At 50.9% G+C, this 16160-nt stretch overlaps 7 protein-coding genes across 7 annotated transcripts; 3 read left to right on the top strand and 4 right to left on the bottom strand.

Moving 5' to 3' along the window:
- Window positions 1-7: 7 nt before the first annotated feature.
- BJX68DRAFT_229801 (putative TFIIIC transcription initiation factor complex subunits Tfc3) lies at window positions 8-6171 on the bottom strand. Its single transcript, XM_071039104.1, has 4 exons — window positions 5968-6171; window positions 4699-5816; window positions 4204-4648; window positions 8-4141 (listed from the first exon to the last, which is right to left on the bottom strand). Exons 1-4 carry the CDS (start codon window positions 6032-6034, stop codon window positions 108-110), a joined length of 5664 nt encoding a protein of 1887 aa, XP_070902816.1. The 5' UTR covers window positions 6035-6171; the 3' UTR covers window positions 8-107.
- A 592-nt stretch (window positions 6172-6763) lies between these two features.
- Window positions 6764-7427, top strand: BJX68DRAFT_193932 (uncharacterized protein). The gene has a single exon (XM_071037445.1). The coding sequence runs from the start codon at window positions 6955-6957 to the stop codon at window positions 7291-7293; it is 339 nt and encodes a 112-aa protein (XP_070902815.1). The 5' UTR covers window positions 6764-6954; the 3' UTR covers window positions 7294-7427.
- Window positions 7428-7560: 133 nt separating this feature from the next.
- Window positions 7561-8896, top strand: BJX68DRAFT_263478 (uncharacterized protein; the record flags this gene model as incomplete). The annotated part of the gene is made up of 6 exons (XM_071044699.1): window positions 7561-7816; window positions 7888-8006; window positions 8062-8123; window positions 8173-8198; window positions 8253-8602; window positions 8654-8896. 6 exons carry the CDS (start codon window positions 7561-7563, stop codon window positions 8894-8896), a joined length of 1056 nt encoding a protein of 351 aa, XP_070902814.1.
- A 17-nt stretch (window positions 8897-8913) lies between these two features.
- BJX68DRAFT_194010 (N-terminal protein methyltransferase) lies at window positions 8914-10176 on the bottom strand. The gene has a single exon (XM_071037446.1). It carries the CDS (start codon window positions 10114-10116, stop codon window positions 9364-9366), a length of 753 nt encoding a protein of 250 aa, XP_070902813.1. The 5' UTR covers window positions 10117-10176; the 3' UTR covers window positions 8914-9363.
- Window positions 10177-10318: 142 nt separating this feature from the next.
- BJX68DRAFT_229785 (uncharacterized protein) lies at window positions 10319-12071 on the top strand. The gene is made up of 6 exons (XM_071039103.1): window positions 10319-10489; window positions 10577-11188; window positions 11261-11318; window positions 11403-11465; window positions 11527-11638; window positions 11716-12071. Exons 1-6 carry the CDS (start codon window positions 10349-10351, stop codon window positions 12044-12046), a joined length of 1317 nt encoding a protein of 438 aa, XP_070902812.1. The 5' UTR covers window positions 10319-10348; the 3' UTR covers window positions 12047-12071.
- Window positions 12072-12271: 200 nt separating this feature from the next.
- On the bottom strand, window positions 12272-13318 carry BJX68DRAFT_253255 (uncharacterized protein; the record flags this gene model as incomplete). Its single annotated transcript, XM_071042692.1, has 1 exon — window positions 12272-13318. The coding sequence occupies one exon, from the start codon at window positions 13316-13318 to the stop codon at window positions 12272-12274; it is 1047 nt and encodes a 348-aa protein (XP_070902811.1).
- An 880-nt stretch (window positions 13319-14198) lies between these two features.
- BJX68DRAFT_229782 (ubiquitin-conjugating enzyme E2) lies at window positions 14199-16031 on the bottom strand. The gene has a single exon (XM_071039102.1). The coding sequence runs from the start codon at window positions 15757-15759 to the stop codon at window positions 14782-14784; it is 978 nt and encodes a 325-aa protein (XP_070902810.1). The 5' UTR covers window positions 15760-16031; the 3' UTR covers window positions 14199-14781.
- Window positions 16032-16160: the final 129 nt, after the last annotated feature.

The raw sequence follows: 16160 nt of genomic DNA, 5'->3' as shown, positions 1-16160 counted from the left end.
AGATGTAGGAAACGAAGGTGCAATATCCTTCTGGATCTGATTTGAAATGAACCTACTGTAGAGTACACATGTATTTACAAATATATGAGTACATGGCAAAGCAAAGACTAACACATAACCATCCACCACCACTCCTTAACAGCCCAGCAAGACTCGTGCGCATCGGTCCCATCATCTCCTGTCTTCCACATGACCCCAAGCTCGACAAGCCACTCCAGCAGCAATTCAATTTCCCAAGCACCCAAAGTGGGCTTAACCATGCTGGCAACATTCGATGCCGTGATTCCCGGCCTTGCAGCAACACACCCGAGAACAGCGCTAACAGCCTGGTCCCAGACGACCTGAATAAATCCACCATGGATATCGAACCACAGTGGGATTGTCTCAGGGATGGAGAGCGTTTCGCTAATTGCCACGAGTGGCGGACATGGTGGTGGGAGGGTAGAAGTTTTCTCGGAGATAGGGTTTCCGCGAATATACCGATCTTTGACCGGGTAGACGTCTACAGGGAAGCGGAGTTTATCCTTGTTCATCATCCGGGTTAGGTAACCGCCCTCGGTGAGGCCGAATTTGTCGCGGGGCGGGTCTCGTGGCCGGAGAGTGATCCGGCCCTGGAAGAGGAGATTAATGAGGGCGAGGATATCGCCGTCTTCGGCGCCGTAGGCGACACTGCAGACCCCTTGGCTTGTGAGCGTCGGGTCGAGCGTTTCGGTCTTGAACTTGACGGCGCGACGGAGTTCGGCCAGTTCAATCGGTCGACGCTTGCTAAGCGTTTGCAGGAAGTGGTCTGTCATGTCGTAATTGCGGCCAGGTACAGATCGGCCTTTGGCGTTCTGGTAGATGACGCGGTCCACGACCAAGGATTGCAGAGCAGCGTTCAAAGTACCGCCGTCAATGAATGACAGTGCCTTTTTGGCGTCTGAGGGACGGTATACCTCTGCAGGTGTGATGGTATTTGCTCGGATCCAGGTCTTGACCGTATCAAAGCGGGAAAGCTGAGTGTTGGGTCGACGTGAATGCTGGGAGGACAACGGAGTGGCGAAGGCCACACTTGATATTAACGCTTTCTTGCGAAGAGCGGTGACTCCGGAATGCTGATAGTATTCATCCAATGATCCCAGCGGCTCCTCGCGGAGCTCAAATATCTCATCAAATTGCTGCCGCGTCGCGGGAAGGTCAGGAACTCTCTCTGACTTGGGGATATCCAGCTGTGTGCTAGCCCAGTCAATGACCGCATTCCAGTCATATGCGTACAAGTCATCATAGTCGATCGGAGGGACTTCATCGTTGGCATACGCCTCAATGTATCGCTCTTGAAAGTCGCTTTGCATCTTGGCTATCTGCAGGCGGTTCCTACTAAGGATACCCTTGCCTTTATCCTGTACAGTTTTCGGATCTTGATCTGGGAAACAGTGCGACACCAATGGCCAGTCGACCATCCTGCCGTCGGCGCCTCCTGCCAGTGCACGCACAACTACGATTGTCATCGTAATCCTCTGGTGTGCCGAACGTGGCAACTGCGCATTGAGGCGATTGCGACGGCCATGCTGTCGGTTCTGCGAGGACATGATAGGGTCAGTTGCAACACTCGGGACTTCGTTGAGTTTCTCTATGCGACGATGTTGTGGTAAAGAATGCCTAAAAGAGGATGGAGTAACGTTGCTGGAGGACGGTAGGTGAGCCCTCGAGTATACCGTACTGTTGCCAAGGTCGATGACGGATTCATAGGTAGGTTGTGCTTTGAAGGGTGGATGTTCATGGTGAATGAACAGTGAGGAGTGTGCTTGTTCGCGAGTCTGAACCGAGGATTGAGGAACAATTTCTGTGTCACCATCATCGAAACGAATGCCACCTTCAATTGGGGCACTTTCAAACGAATCTTGAATTCCTTGATTGATGTAGTGTAGTGTGCCGCTTCTCCGCTGGAGGAGCTCTTCGTTTTGAAGCTCCCACCTAAGAATCCTATTGGTGTCTCGGAAAAAGTTTCTCGAGCGCGGATCCACGTCGTCAGTCAAGGGCATATCGCGTTTCCTCGTTTGCGTAAACAGGTCATCCAGTGACTCGGGCAGATGCGGCTCTCGCCTCTGCACTATGCGAGGTTGAGCCTTGGCGGCGGTGATGACTGCTATACCCGCATCGGTAGAAAAGGTACCATTATTAGGGTTGAATGACTGCCTCGGATTCATTAACATTGTATGAGAGGCCATCATAGAGAGGAAACGCTTCAAGTGGCGCGCACTAGCGTTAGCTGAACGGTATTTTCGTCCCGTAAATTCTTCCTCTCTAGCCCAGGCTTCCGCATCGCCGAAGCTGGATATGAGATTATGCATAGGTGGCAAGGTGGGTTCTGGACGCTGGATTGAGAGGAGTCGGATGACGCCGGAGGGACGTGTTTCTTGCATGTTTTCGCGTGCACCCTCCATTTCCAGTTTTCGTAGGAGCCTTCGCTGGAGATTCTGACCCCTTCTTTTTTCCAGCGCTGCGACTGAAGCCGGCTTTTGATGCAGCTGCACAGTGATGGTAGGCTCGACAGGTACATTTGTGGGTTGTTTAAACCCTTTAGGAGTCATTGTCTGCCTCGTAAGGCTCGGATCAATTTCAACACCGGGTGGGAAGTAGTATCTGGCGTCTGATGCCAGAATATTCGCCTGCAAGTCCTTGATAATGGGATCATCCGGCGGTAGTTCTGGCTTGCAGACGATGTTCTTGGTAACCATGACCCCTTTGCTGTCTCTGCCACAAAACGTCTGCTGCCGCAATTTCCCAGCATCTACCAACTGCTTGACCGCTGATCTAAGCGTGCGCATATCAGGCCTTTCTTTGTATTTTGTTTTCAACCAAGCCGTCATGAAAGGGTACCAGATCTCGGATCCCATGGGAAAAGCACCTCCTGCTTTTTCTACGATGTCCAAAACGATCTTCCTGCGTAAAAACGAAACGGACCCTCCTCTCTCTAGAAGCTTCGATCTGTTGCCTCTAGCGGACGAGTCTTCTGTAGTCGGCGACATGTTGGACACCATACTCGCATTACGGGATGCAGCAGGAGTCGAGGGTTCCATCGTCCGGATACCACTGACCGGTGTATTCCCAGCGCCGGCGCTAAGGCCTACCTTATGGGAAACATCCGAGCCTGTTGGCGCGGGAGTTGAAAGACTCGTGGCTCGAGGCTCATCAAGGGCAGAATATGGAGGAATGTTCTTTGGTGCCGGTGGCCCTGATATTTCCGCACCTTCTATGCCGTCCATCGACATTTCAGAATCTTCATTCCCCACTTGGTCGATAGACTTTGCAAATGGTGTGCTGCCTTCATCATCTCTTGGCTTGATATCTTGGTTTACCCCCTTATTCACCAATTCTGAAGCCTTTGCACCTCGTTTTCGCGAATGGGAAATTCGCTTCTGCCCTGCCTCGGGTGACGGGACTCTCTTCCTCTTGGCCTTGCCGCGAAAAGGTGTTTCTGATTCCTTCGCGTGCGTTGCTTGCGTGCCATCGTCCAAGACATCGTCCTCATGACTTGGCCCCTGTTGCGAGTTCTCTTGCACGCTATCAATTCGCCGCAGCTTTGAAGCCCTCATTGGTGTGTAAAGTGACTCGGATTCGGGATTTTTCCGCTTCGTAACACCATTTGATTGCGCGCCATCGTGCTCGGTGGTAAGGTGAGGATCAATTGCTGAAGGACCCTCGCTGACCTCACGTGCTTGAGGAGACTGCGTGTCCAGACTATTCCCCTCTGAGTGACCACCCTCTTCCGTAAACCAGGGGATTGCCCGCAATTTTGAAGACTTAAATACCGCAACTCGACTGATACGTGGCCGCCCTTGCCGTCGACCAGCTGCTCTCCGTCGTCCTTTTGCAGTGACATAGACTCCAGGGCCGTTGCGGTCGATTAAATGAACGCTGTACTCTGTCCAAGTTTCGTCAAAACCCATGGCCTTGAGTTTCTCTATTTCGGACAACCCAGTCAAGTCCAAGGTATCCCGTTTTGATCTCTTTATAGGCCTATGCGTTGGTGCATCCGTTACTCCAAGTTTGGCGCCCTCAGCTTTCACCCACGCGGGTGTATCTGGAGTCGCCCGTCTGCTAGTTGGGGTTCGAAGCTGGGCGGCTTGATTGTGAGAGCTCCTGACTCCATAATGGATTGCTGTGAGGAGACAAACAGAGTTAGCCCGTACAATATTGGAAAGACCGAGCTTTTGTACTTACAGTAAGTGCCATCCTCCAACTCCACAGCTCTTGGATCACTACTCGACATAAGATAATTCTGAGGCCTGGCCACTAAGACGCAATCCATCAAGGAACAATCGCCACTGTTCAGCAGGTCACTTTTAGGCAAATCCAAGGGTAATCCGTAGGCATCTAGCTTCGGTTGTTCATCAATGGGTGGCACAGCAATGGTGCTTGTTTTGGCGTTGCGCGCAACAAATTCGACAGCCTCCCACGATGATTCTCCGGCGTCTACCAGCTTACTAAAATTCCTGGCGGAGTAGTGGATATAATGCGTAATAGTGCGATTAATGGTCGTATCGCGTACGATGGCCAGATGACGGAGATGCGGCGGTTGTGATACCTGCCAACATTCCACCAGACGAGCCATTGTATTTTCCAAAGGCCGACGGTAGAACACTCCAAGACACGCTCTTATAACGTCCTTCGATTCGCGTCAGCCCAGAACGCACGTCGACTGTGAGGTGTACTTACGGAGTTTGTGCATCCAGCTGTTCCTGTGCGATCGATCGCATCGAAGAGCTGATTATGGATACATCGATCAGGAGTCCAACTCGGAATGACGCGACCAGACATTTCAACATCTTGCTCGGCTTTAACCTCCCCGAAGTTTCGACTGGAGGAAGGTTCCCTAGTAGAGTCGTCGGCCTCTGCGTCGTCGTCAAATTCCACATCTCCACTTTGTTCAATGTCCGAGTACATATGGATGCTGAAATCATGAAACATCGCGATGTCTTTTTCGGTCGGGTCTCGGACAAGCATGACACAAGGGTGGTATTTTCTCATGGTATTAGCATATTGCGAGAGAGCCCGAACACGTTTGACGACACCTATACGCTCAAACTTCCGGAGAGCACGGGACAGTACTTTCCATCGCCAGTGATCAGCAAACCCTAGCGATTCCTTGAGATCGGTGCGAGAGATGATCTTATGCTCTCGCAGAATTTCAAAGAGTTTGTCGGTAAAAGCCCCGAAATCGATCATCTTGACTGCATCTGCTCCGGCTTCATTGGCGGGTTTCCCGACTGCAAGATACTCTGGGTCTAGAAACCTGCGCAAGGTGCACAAGCTGGTACGAGCAGCTTTTATTTGGATAGCTCTCTTCGCAATATATCCTTTTTGGTGCAGAACATCGGTACGCTTGGGGACAGATCGTTTGTCCTGTCCGCTGAGCTTGATCAATTCCGGCTGAGTGATTCCGCTTGACCCTCGCGAAGCAATGATAGAGAGTAGGGCAAATTCCATGGGAAGGACCTTGGTGTCGTCGCGTCCATGTCCAGTAATTGCGAGCCAAGTTCGCTCTTCAGATACAAACACACGAACGGGACTACCACCGCCGGTTTCGAGTGTTTCAGATTCCGGGGCAGTATTTGCTGCGGCCGTGGTATTTAGGTAGAGGTTCTCAGTTTCCTCAAGGGTCAGATGGTTTCCTTCTCGGTCCTTTCCCACGGAGACTTCAGGATGCCCCATCAGCCACTGCCATACTTTTTCCTGAAACCGTCTGTCAACAACATGACTGCGACTAGACTCGTCACGTGCAGATCTCGAATAGAAAATATCAATGAAGGACAACACATTTGCAGGAGAGGCGCCTAGAGTCCGTGTTAGCCCGATTCGGCAGCACCTGTATGTCAAGATGAGCTCCAATGGATCTATCAGGCACGAGCGCTATTGGATCGAGGCGGATGCAGGGGGGTGGATAATCGTGAACCGTTTCGCAAAAGAAAAGAAAAGCTCACTGACCTTGACTGCCGCAAAGCGCAATCTCTGCGAGGAGGAAATCTATCAGATCGCGGAGGCTCGGGGCCATGGTGTATCCATACTTTTACTGGAATAAGGATGAGCTAATTTTGCTGTCCAATTAAGTCATGTTAGAGGTATAATAGAAAGTGAATGGAAAAAAGGCGTAGTTTGATGTCAAAGAGCGAGAGGCGGGTTCGAACCGGCGTCATGGGTAAAAAAAAGTTGAACGGTGGGGTGACAGAATATCACGTGACTACAGACTACTTGTGCCTCAGGCATAAAAGATAGTATCCCATGCATTCCTCTAGTATCGCTGTGTCAGTTTCTTCGCTTAATAGTACAAATAGTACTATTGTAGCTAGAGCTAAGCAAGAGGCTATGATGGTTTCAAGTTCCAGACCGTAAAGCATTTGATTCCACTCTTCCTGCGATGAACGACAGTGAAGGGCTCTCTCAATCGGAGACAAGAATATTGGAAATCCTGAGGCATTTTCCCGCCTGCAGTCGACCCCGACTTTTGTATCATTCCATGTATCCGAGAGGCAGGGTCGTGGAGTATGGTTACCCCAGAGTCTAGTATAATGCTGACGTTCAGGGTCTCCATACCTACTTTTAAGCTTGAAAGCTGAGTCGAGATCGTGACGAATCGGAAATCTCTTTACCTAAAGAGTGGATGCTGCTTACCATGATATACTAACAGCTGTCAAAACAGTGCGTACTCATTGTATAATTCTCCCTAATGAATTCTAGAGGTGCTTCTCGACAATTTTGAATGTCCTGCAAGCAACTAAACTCCTTCCGATTTAGTCTAAAGGGTTCAAATTATGCAACGCAGATCGTGAAGCTTGGCGGTTGCGCACCCAGACCAACCTTCAGAAAGATCCTTTGAGCAGTTTGACCGGAGATAAGCCGGACATGTGTCCCGTGGAGCTGAATCCATCACCAATGATGGCCTTTATCACCTAATGTCGTCTGATACCACGCCCCATGGTTATCTCCTTTGGCTTCGGACCGGTGTCTCCGGACATCAGCGGCATGGTAAAGCGTCCGACGCCGAGGGAAAGTCTTGGCGGAAAACTTGGCCGTCCTGGGCTGAAATCACAACATCCTCAACGTCTGCTTGGCCGACTGAGAGAGCACTGCTGCAGTGGGCATGGGTACTTCGAGAAGATATGCATGGCGCTGACAGTTCGATTGAAGATCATAGCTGATCAAGGACGAAGTCCAGTGAAGAAGGAAGAAGAATGGGATTCTGTTTGTGGCGAATTCTCGGCACTGACATCAGCGAACGTTACGTCAGAATTTACAATTCCTGACCAGGCCTAGGCTATGCATTTTGCAATGGTTAGAAAAACACAGCGTCAGCAGGTCGAGGGACCCTTTGATGTTTTCGTCCCGTCTATTTCCGTTTGCTAAAGAGGCATATTTTCTTTTCTTGAGACTTATTTTCGGACCAAAATCATAAAAAAACCCTGTTCCGCTTTTTCGCCGACCTTTGTTTTCTTCCACTTTTCCCTCGATCGCCGAATGTCTGAACAGTCCGAATAGCAACAACCTACAGCTGACTCAAATCGATCCGTTATCGCTTTATCGATGGACGAAGAAGCGCGCGCCGCCACAGCCACCGCTGCCCCAGAGCCTGCTATCCCAGAGCCCGGTGTTCCAGAGTCCGCTGCACCGGCTTCCACAACGACGCACGCATCAGAGCCTCCTCCCCTCCCATACTCACTGCGAGACCGGAAGAAGTCCATTGCGTTTTTCTGGATCTTATTTGTGCTTGACTGCACCGCTCAACCTCTCGGTTTATATTACGGACTTTGGTATGGCACTAATTTGTCGCATAACTTGGGTATGTGCGGTGGCATCGAGCGGTCCAATTGTCGTGATGAATAGTCGCTAACATGCGCTTCTTGTCATTAGTCTTTACCATCGTGACTCTCGCGCTGGGAGGTATCTCTGTGTTCGAATACTTCTATCGACTTTACAACCTCTTCCGCTCCGATTCTACAACTCGGCCGTTGAACGCTCGCAAGTCATGGGTAAGCGCACAAAGATCGGTAGGGAGGGACAACCTGGATGCTAACGTCAGTTCAGCTAGACTTCTTTCACATCAATTTCACCATTGTGTGGCTGATATTGGCGGTCGAGCTCATCACGTAAGTGGACCTGCCCGTCCTAACTGAAATATACTAACTTCATTTGCAGAGGAACAGTCCCTGAGGAGCCGTATGGTAAGAATAACCTTCTCTAAACCAGTCTCATATGTGTACTAACCAGACATAAAGTGAGACTCGTCGCTATGGTCCTGCCGACGGTGATGTTCTACTTCGGAGTTGTCTACCTGACCCTGGACATCCTTCGTGCATGCGGATTTCGAGCACCGTTCCGGATCTCGTCGACGCCCAAAGGCGCAGTCATGCCGACTGCATTATATGTTCTCATTGAAGACGTGGTTGCAGTCGATGGCGGCGGTGGTCAGATGTACCGCTACGCCCTCCGAACACGCTATCTGTCTAGCCCTTATTTCCGACGGATGCTCGTGCAAATGAATTACTTCTGGGCAGGAGGTTCGATAATATGGGCTGCTGCCATTACTGCAATGATCTTTACGACTCCGCAGGATGCTGCATTTGCGGTAAGCATTAGCCCTGTTGCCGTCTTGAAGTTCACACTAACATCGCTGCAGATTGGGTGGTGTGTCCCCTTCGTATGGGCCGGGCTTTGGACTCTGATCACAATCCCCTGGGTTCAAAGCGATCTACGTCGCGAGAAGGAGGCCTGGAGAACCAACGGGCCTCAAGGAGGCGAGCCATACGTCGACGATATAAATGCCCCAACTGCCAGGACTCGCCTAGAGTCTATTCATTTTCCGCGATTCTTTCCGCAAATTCGAGAAAAGTCATCGACGACGTCCATGTCTACAGCCTAGGGTATCATGCACAAAAGCAGTCAGTACAATTGCAACACTATACAATAAACCAGCTCAGCAGCGTGCGCCTTGGGAGATATATAGGCGCCACGCCTTGAGGATTGATCGTTATTACCACCCTAGCAAGTTTGCTAGGGCCCGTCGCTTTATGAGTTATTGATGAGCAGCGATAGATACCCACGTCTTTTCCCAGTCGATCTTTGAATGTACCCTATAATCTGTTTATATCTTTCAGAATATTGTGCGAAGCGAATTGCTTCTCAAGGGACATGCCATGATTCTCGTCCATTTCTGCAGCAACTGTCAAGAGGAGGGTCCCATCTTGCGTTTCGAGCGGCGTGCTGCTCCTATGATTTGCGAATCCCACATGTTTTGGCGTTTAGAGGCTCGTGGCGATGGAGGCATCCTAGTATCTTTTGTTTCTTTTTCTTTTTTTTTGTTTCTTTTTTTTTTCGGTTTTGTGTTCTTCAGCTTTTAGGCCGCAAAGCATAGAATCTCACGGGAAGCAATTTGAAGTTCTTCGGAAACCCCAGTTGTAACTCGGACGCAATCACATTCAGACCGGCCTCCTTGAATAGTGCTCTGAACTTCTCATCCGTCCTCGTCACACTGCTATCCTCTTCATCATACATATCCCTCCCATTCGGATCCGTTGAGATATTCTCCTTGAAGACAATCACCCCCGTCTCCTTCAGCGCATCGCGGCACCGCTGTAGATAAACCCCCAATTGCGCATCCGTGACATGCCCAACACAGAACTGCGTCCAGATCAAATCATATTCCTTCTCCGGAACCCAGTCCTCAATCCCCATCACATAAATCTTCCCTACAGCCCCCGAGCTCTTCAGCGGACTCGCAGCCAACACAGCCGTAAACTTCTCAACGGGCTCCACGGCATCGACGACTTCGCACACGTGGCTCAGGAACCCCTCTGTAACGCGTCCAACCCCCGCGCCGCAGTCCACGGCATTCTGGAGCTTCCCTTCCGCTGAGCCGCCTAGAATCATTCGGCGGACCTTATTCAGGAAGGTCTTTGAGCCGCGCAGGTCGATTCGTGTGTACCAGGGGTAGTTGCCCAGCATTGCGAGCATGGCGTTGGAGGTTGCGGGGACGCCGTTCCAGTAGGAGAGGGAGGCGGCGTGGTTGATGTTTGAGTCGGCGGGTGGGGGGTTGTCGGATGTTGATTTTGTGGGGTCTGTAGACCCATTTGAGTCTGCCATGTCTGTGGTCAAAGAATTTTCTGTGATTTGATTGTCGTTTGCTCTGCGGATCGCAGCGGTGGAAACCTCTGGCTCAAGCATCCGGCTCTTTTTGTCTTACATAAACCACTGGAGCAATTTCGAGCTAACCATATTAGGTAAAAAGCTCACAACGTCCTTGGACTGAAGACCTTGAGGAAATATTTTCCTCTCTCAATTCTCAATCTAAGCTTATTACGTATAGAGTGTTGCAATGTCAGATACAGACTCGCCAGGGATAGAGCACGAAAACTTTACAAAATGGGCGGTAGCTCACGGTATCAAAATCAAGGGTGTAGCCCCAGCCCGATTTTCGGGCCGGCGATTGGGAATGATTGCGACGAGGGATATCAAAGTGAGTATGTCTTGCCATTCATTTTAGCTTATCGTCTATGTATGGATGTTACTACGCTTGGTAAGGTGGTGGCTAACCAGAAGGCAGGAGAATGAGATCATGCTCTCTATCCCCATGAAGCTAATGCTCACGATTGACTCAATCCCAACGGAATTCGTCAGTCAATTCCCAGAGGGAGCATCAATCCATGGGATCCTCGCTGCGTTTCTTACCCACGGGGATCCGGAGCTCCTCTCCGAGCTCGACACATGGCGCAGTGTATGGCCAGACTGGGAAGAGTTCGAGAACAGCATGCCAATTTTCTGGCCCAAGCATCTACGAGTCTCAAACTCTGCATCAGAGATTCCTTCCGAAGACGACCAGCAACAAGAACCATCAGAGGGGGCGCCCGTACTCCTGCCTCCCTCAATATCCGGCCGCTGGAATTCTCTCCCTTCAATATCCCAGTCAGCGACAAAACCGTACGAAACGCGCTATCAGAATCTTCTCGCGCAGCAGGAGAAACGGTTAAGGTCTGCATGGGACTCTGTCGTGTCTGTTTTCCCGGAAACGGAGTGGAAGACCTTTGCGTATAACTGGTCGATTATCAATTCGCGGAGCTTCTACTATATTTCCCCGGGGAAAGAGGAGCCAGAGGATTGGAATGATGCGATTGGGATGGTGCCGTATGCAGATTATTTCAATCATGTTGATGATGCGGTGAGTTCTCTTTTTTAATCGGGGATGTTTGTACTTTGGTTAAATGAGAAAAAGATGGCTGATCTGGTATAGGCCTGTGAGGTCAAATTCGATGGGAGAAAGTATACATTCAAGGCTACGAGGCGCTATGGTACTTCTATCTCTCTACTTCCATCTTCGGGTCTTATGTATGCACCATAAGGCCGCGGCCGCAACTAACGAAGCCCCGGTATAGAAAAAGGCGAAGAAGTCTACATGAGCTACGGTTCGCATTCAAACGACTTCCTCCTGGTCGAATGTCAGTTTCCACATAGTTTTCTCTTACTCGCACCGCGGCACTGACAAGACATACATGATAGACGGCTTCTGCCCCGACGACAACCCCTCAGACACAGTCTACCTTGACGACTTAATCATCCCCGATCTATCAGCAGAACAGAAGGAAGCATTGGATGCGCACGACTGCCTTGGGTATGTTGCTCGTACTAACTTGATATCCCAGTATCGCGTCCTGATATCGGCAAGTCAACTAATATGTTTCTTGCCAGCAACTACGAGATTCTTTCGAGTGGCTTAGATGAACGTCTGGTAGCTGTCGCCAAAATCAAGCACATGAGTCTGACGAACTGGCGGGAGTTTACCAATAATAAGGATGGATCAGAGCGGGCATCCGACGCGAAAAGAGTAGGGGAGATCCATCGTGGCTGGTTAGAGAGGTATTTGGAAGAGAGCACCTTCGCCGTACATGCTACGGAAGGCGTATTAAAGACAGTGGCGGACGAGTCTACGAGGGCGAAGCTTGACTTGATCCTGTCACGCTGGAAGCAGATCATGCAGCTCTGTGAGAGCGCCTATGAATCTACTTCTCCGTACACATAGGGATTCATTTGAGAATAAATAAAGCATTTCTTGTAGTATTTCTTCCAATTGAATGGCAGAGACCTTTCTGGAATTGTTTTAAAACACAAGAGGGAGAGTTCTTCCTTCATTGACCAGGGTGTTGACTTAGGAGACAATAATACATCGGACGAGAGGCGGAATACCGATACAAAAAGTCGAGTTTTAGGGCAAGAATAGAAGAAACGCAAACCAATTCTCACACAGCTAATAATAATCTTTGGTTTTGTCCTCGCAAAACTCATAGAACGCTTTTGCTCTACCAGTCCCACCAATCTCCTTGAGCCTCATCGCGTTCAACAGATGCGGTGCGACAGTGGTATGAATGCGGCCCCATGGCATCACGTAGCAACCGTTGTTGTCAAGGTTGACATCAGGAGACAGGCCGGCATATAATTCGGTGAGGGCAGCCAACTTAGGACTATGCTGTAGCGGGTATGTGAAAATCTTCGTCCATCTGGCGTCTTTCAAGAGATTCGTGTTCGCATTGCCAGGGTTCATAGCAACGCTAACAATTCTGCGTTCGTCACCGTACCGACGCGCAAACTCAGCCGACAAAAACCAGCAACCAACTTTGGAGTTGAGGTAATTGCGAACGTTATCCTGAGGGGCGTTGCTCAGTTCTGTCATAACGATGCCTTCTGGAGGTGAGGAGAGTTCAGCAACCTGGCTGCTAAGCCAGACAACTCTCACGGTACCGGCAAAGGCCGGCCCGTTCTCTTCCACAGCCGCCTCGAGTAGAGGGAGCATCATGTGGGTCAACAAGAAAGGACCAAGACAATTCGTTGCTAGCTGAAGTTCGAACCCTTGCTTTGTAAGACTACCAGCTGGCGGCTGGGCGATGCCGGCGTTGTTCCAGAGAACATCGAGCTTGGATTCTTTCTCTTTGAATGCTTCAACGGACGCTTTGATGGTGGATAAATCGTCGAGGTTAAGGAGGATATAGTCGATTCGGCCTTCACGTTCAGGGACGGTCTTCTGGATGTCTTCCACAGCTTTCTTCGCCTTTTCCTCCGTGCGGCCCGTGATGTAAACGGCTGCGCCTCTAGCGTAGAGAATTTTGGCGAGCTCGAGGCCGATGCCAGAGGTGCCGCCGGTGATGAGATACACCTTGCCTTTTTGAAAGGGGATGTCCTTCTCGGTGAAGGCTGGGCGCGGGGGGAAGATTTGCGTGAGCTGCGCGCTCAATTTGTACGTCGCTGCCTCGCGAGGAGGACCAGTCTGTTTGGCGCGCTTCAAGAAAACGGGAGCCATCGTGGTTAGGGAGGCGTAACGTATGCTTGATGGGAAGCTTAGAGATGCGCCCGCGACACGAAAGGAGTCAACGAGAACGGGGCCGAAGAGTTGCAAGAGGCTGGCACAGGGAAGTTTCATTACTGTATTCAAAACTGGCAGCTGCGACAGTTGTCGGTTCGGATCCATGAGGTAGGAACCGACTTCGGCAGCCGTCGTGCCTGCCATGCTTGGTCGCACGCGGAGGTTGAACACTAAGAGCCAATCCAGAAGCATCGCGGTGTGCCGTGGATTCTACTTGAATCCAGCCCTTTAAGCTTTGTCTGACGCTTATCGCGGCGCAGTTGTCCTTAAATGTTGGTTGTAGACGAGTCAAAACGTCCTGTAACAGATGATAGCTCTTGGTCTGGCAGTCGAAAAAATTGATCATCATGATAGCAAAATGCCCACAGTGATTTGCTGCCGAGCAAATTTCCTAGCGTATGCGAATCACTCTGGCTCAGTTACTCACTGAGTAGCTCACTTGGAGCCCCGCAGGAGTGGTAGTTGTACCAAATGGGACGAAACCCTCTGGTATTTGCGACATGGGATACGTTAGATGGTGACGGAGAACATAAAAGTTGGACCTAGCTAAAGCCTAGAGGCTTGTTAGTCTATTGAAGACTATTCCAGACGTAGTGTGGATGGTGAGAACTCACCTCTCTGTAGTTAGTCTCCGGCTCATTGTCTTGATCTGTTCCGGGACGGCCTCGGTGGTGGATGGGGCAGACTAGTAGGTCATCCAGGGCGAACTGGGGAAGTATATACCGATGGCTAGTAGGAGCAGCATGCTGGGATAACAAAAGACCCCGCCAGGCACCACAAAGGGCGGATGTGACTTCTGATGCGGCGCGGACCTTAAGCCAGGCCGTGTTACTCGGGGGTGCTGGGAAACCATAGATAATGGTTTTGTCATGATTTGATAATGAATGACCTCCTCGTAGGCATTGAGACAGGCATGAGGCTTTCAAGTTTGTTGGGACACTTGAAAAGGCCGTTGAATCACTGGGGGAAACATAAGGTCGACTTCGCATCTCATGGAATTACCGAAGATAACAACGGGAATAGCAACGACGAGGTTGAATCCAGGGCCACGGACATTGGCAACGGAGCAGATGAGAAAATGAGGCGGTCTTCCGATGAGAGCAAAGGCACCTCGAAGCTGACCGAGTCGGGAACCGTTGAGAAAGGTGTTTTTCGATATATCGGTCTGTTTGGGACAATGCCTCGCTCCTTTATCAGACAACTCAGACAAGAAGCCTCCATCATTCTGAGCAGACTAGTTCAGTACTAGGTAGCAAGGATCAGTGAACATTAGACAAAGCTAAAAAGAGTCCCCATTGAGGTATATAACACGAAAAGAAACATTTGGGTGAATGTAACCACAAATATAACGCCCGCTAACGTATCCAACTGTGAGAATCTCAAAATATGAAACAGTCAATTTAATCTTCGATGTCAACAAACCGCCGCAGGATCATCAGGACTAGCGCGATCAGCACGCCGAAGATCGCCCGGTCCAGCCATGGGCTATCTTGCGAAGCAGGTGGAGCGGTCTGCCTCCTTGTTGGCGCTGTACTAGTAGTCGTCGTAGGTTGTCTTTGCTGCGGTTGTAGACGGGGCTGAGACGTGATTGGTCTTGGTCCGTTGCTCTGCGGGGGCACCGGGGTTTGTGTAGATGGAGGCATAGACGTAGTCGTACTCGTCGAACTAGCAGGCACCGGCACGCTCCCTCCTGTCTTCACGGGCACCTCTGTAGACCCGCCTCCCATCTGACCCGCACCAGGGCTCGGAGTAGCTGTTGCATGCGTGTCCTTTGCCGTATCAGTCTCGTTATTTCCATCCGCCTTCTTAACCCCAAGCCTCAACTCTTCCGGCACCCCCTCAGCCTCCTCTTCCTTCTCAACATCAACCCCCTGCTCTACACAGAAACCTCGCCACTCACTCAACACCTGCTCATTGCTCTTCCCCTCCCCACAAGCCTCACAGCGCCACCCGCGACTCGCAACCGCCCACTCCTTCTTAATCGCATCGCTCACACCATCCAACCCGCCAACCTGCCCCTTGACATCCCCATCCATAAAGCTGCGAATCGCAATCAGCGCCGTTCGGATCCCCCAAGCGGGCTGCCACGTCTCTTCATGGTGTCCCGAGATGCTGAGGCAGATCTCGCGGTTGACTTCGAAGCGGCCGGAGGGGGTGAGGAAGCGGAAGGATGGCGGGCGGAGAGGGTATGTGGGTGGGAGGACGATACGGCCGTGGTAGATGCCGCCGGCGTAAGGGGATGGTGGGGGTGGGCCGGCAATTGTGAAGTGCCAGTCGTAGAGGTTTGAGTCGGAGACGGGGGCTGCGGTGAAGTGCGGGGAGGGCGAGGAGGAGAGCTCGGACGCTTCCTTCATTAGGCGGCGGACGGACCGGGACATTTTGGTGGGTTCCCTCTTCTTCTCTGGAGGTTCAAAGGTTTCCGAGTCGATACAGAGGAATCAAAGGGTTGTCTGTTATTTGGTGAAGTTCGGTTTTGGAATCGCGCGGGCCGCGTGGCAGCTGGAGCTTGAACTGGTTTGGATGATAAGAACGACAGTGCTGGTACGTGGCTCAGATATTGTATCGTGAGGGAAATGAATAGTTGGCAATTCCTGAGACCAGCTAGGATGGCGCGTAAAAGGAGGTAAAGGAGCGACTGCTCGAGGACAGGTGCAAGGAAGACGGAACAATTGGAAGAGCGCGAGTGGCTGGATCGCCAAAAGGTATACCTGTCATTCATGCCTAATATCTCAGGCACCAGTTCTATAGTTCTCTCGACCTGTGAACATCAACCAAGGTC

This window comes from Aspergillus pseudodeflectus, assembly GCF_044049435.1.
Source record: "Aspergillus pseudodeflectus strain CBS 756.74 chromosome Unknown BJX68scaffold_7, whole genome shotgun sequence".
In the NCBI taxonomy this organism is placed as follows: domain Eukaryota; kingdom Fungi; phylum Ascomycota; class Eurotiomycetes; order Eurotiales; family Aspergillaceae; genus Aspergillus; species Aspergillus pseudodeflectus.
Note: the sequence above shows the minus strand (reverse complement) of the source record. Positions and strands in the feature narration are given on the sequence as shown.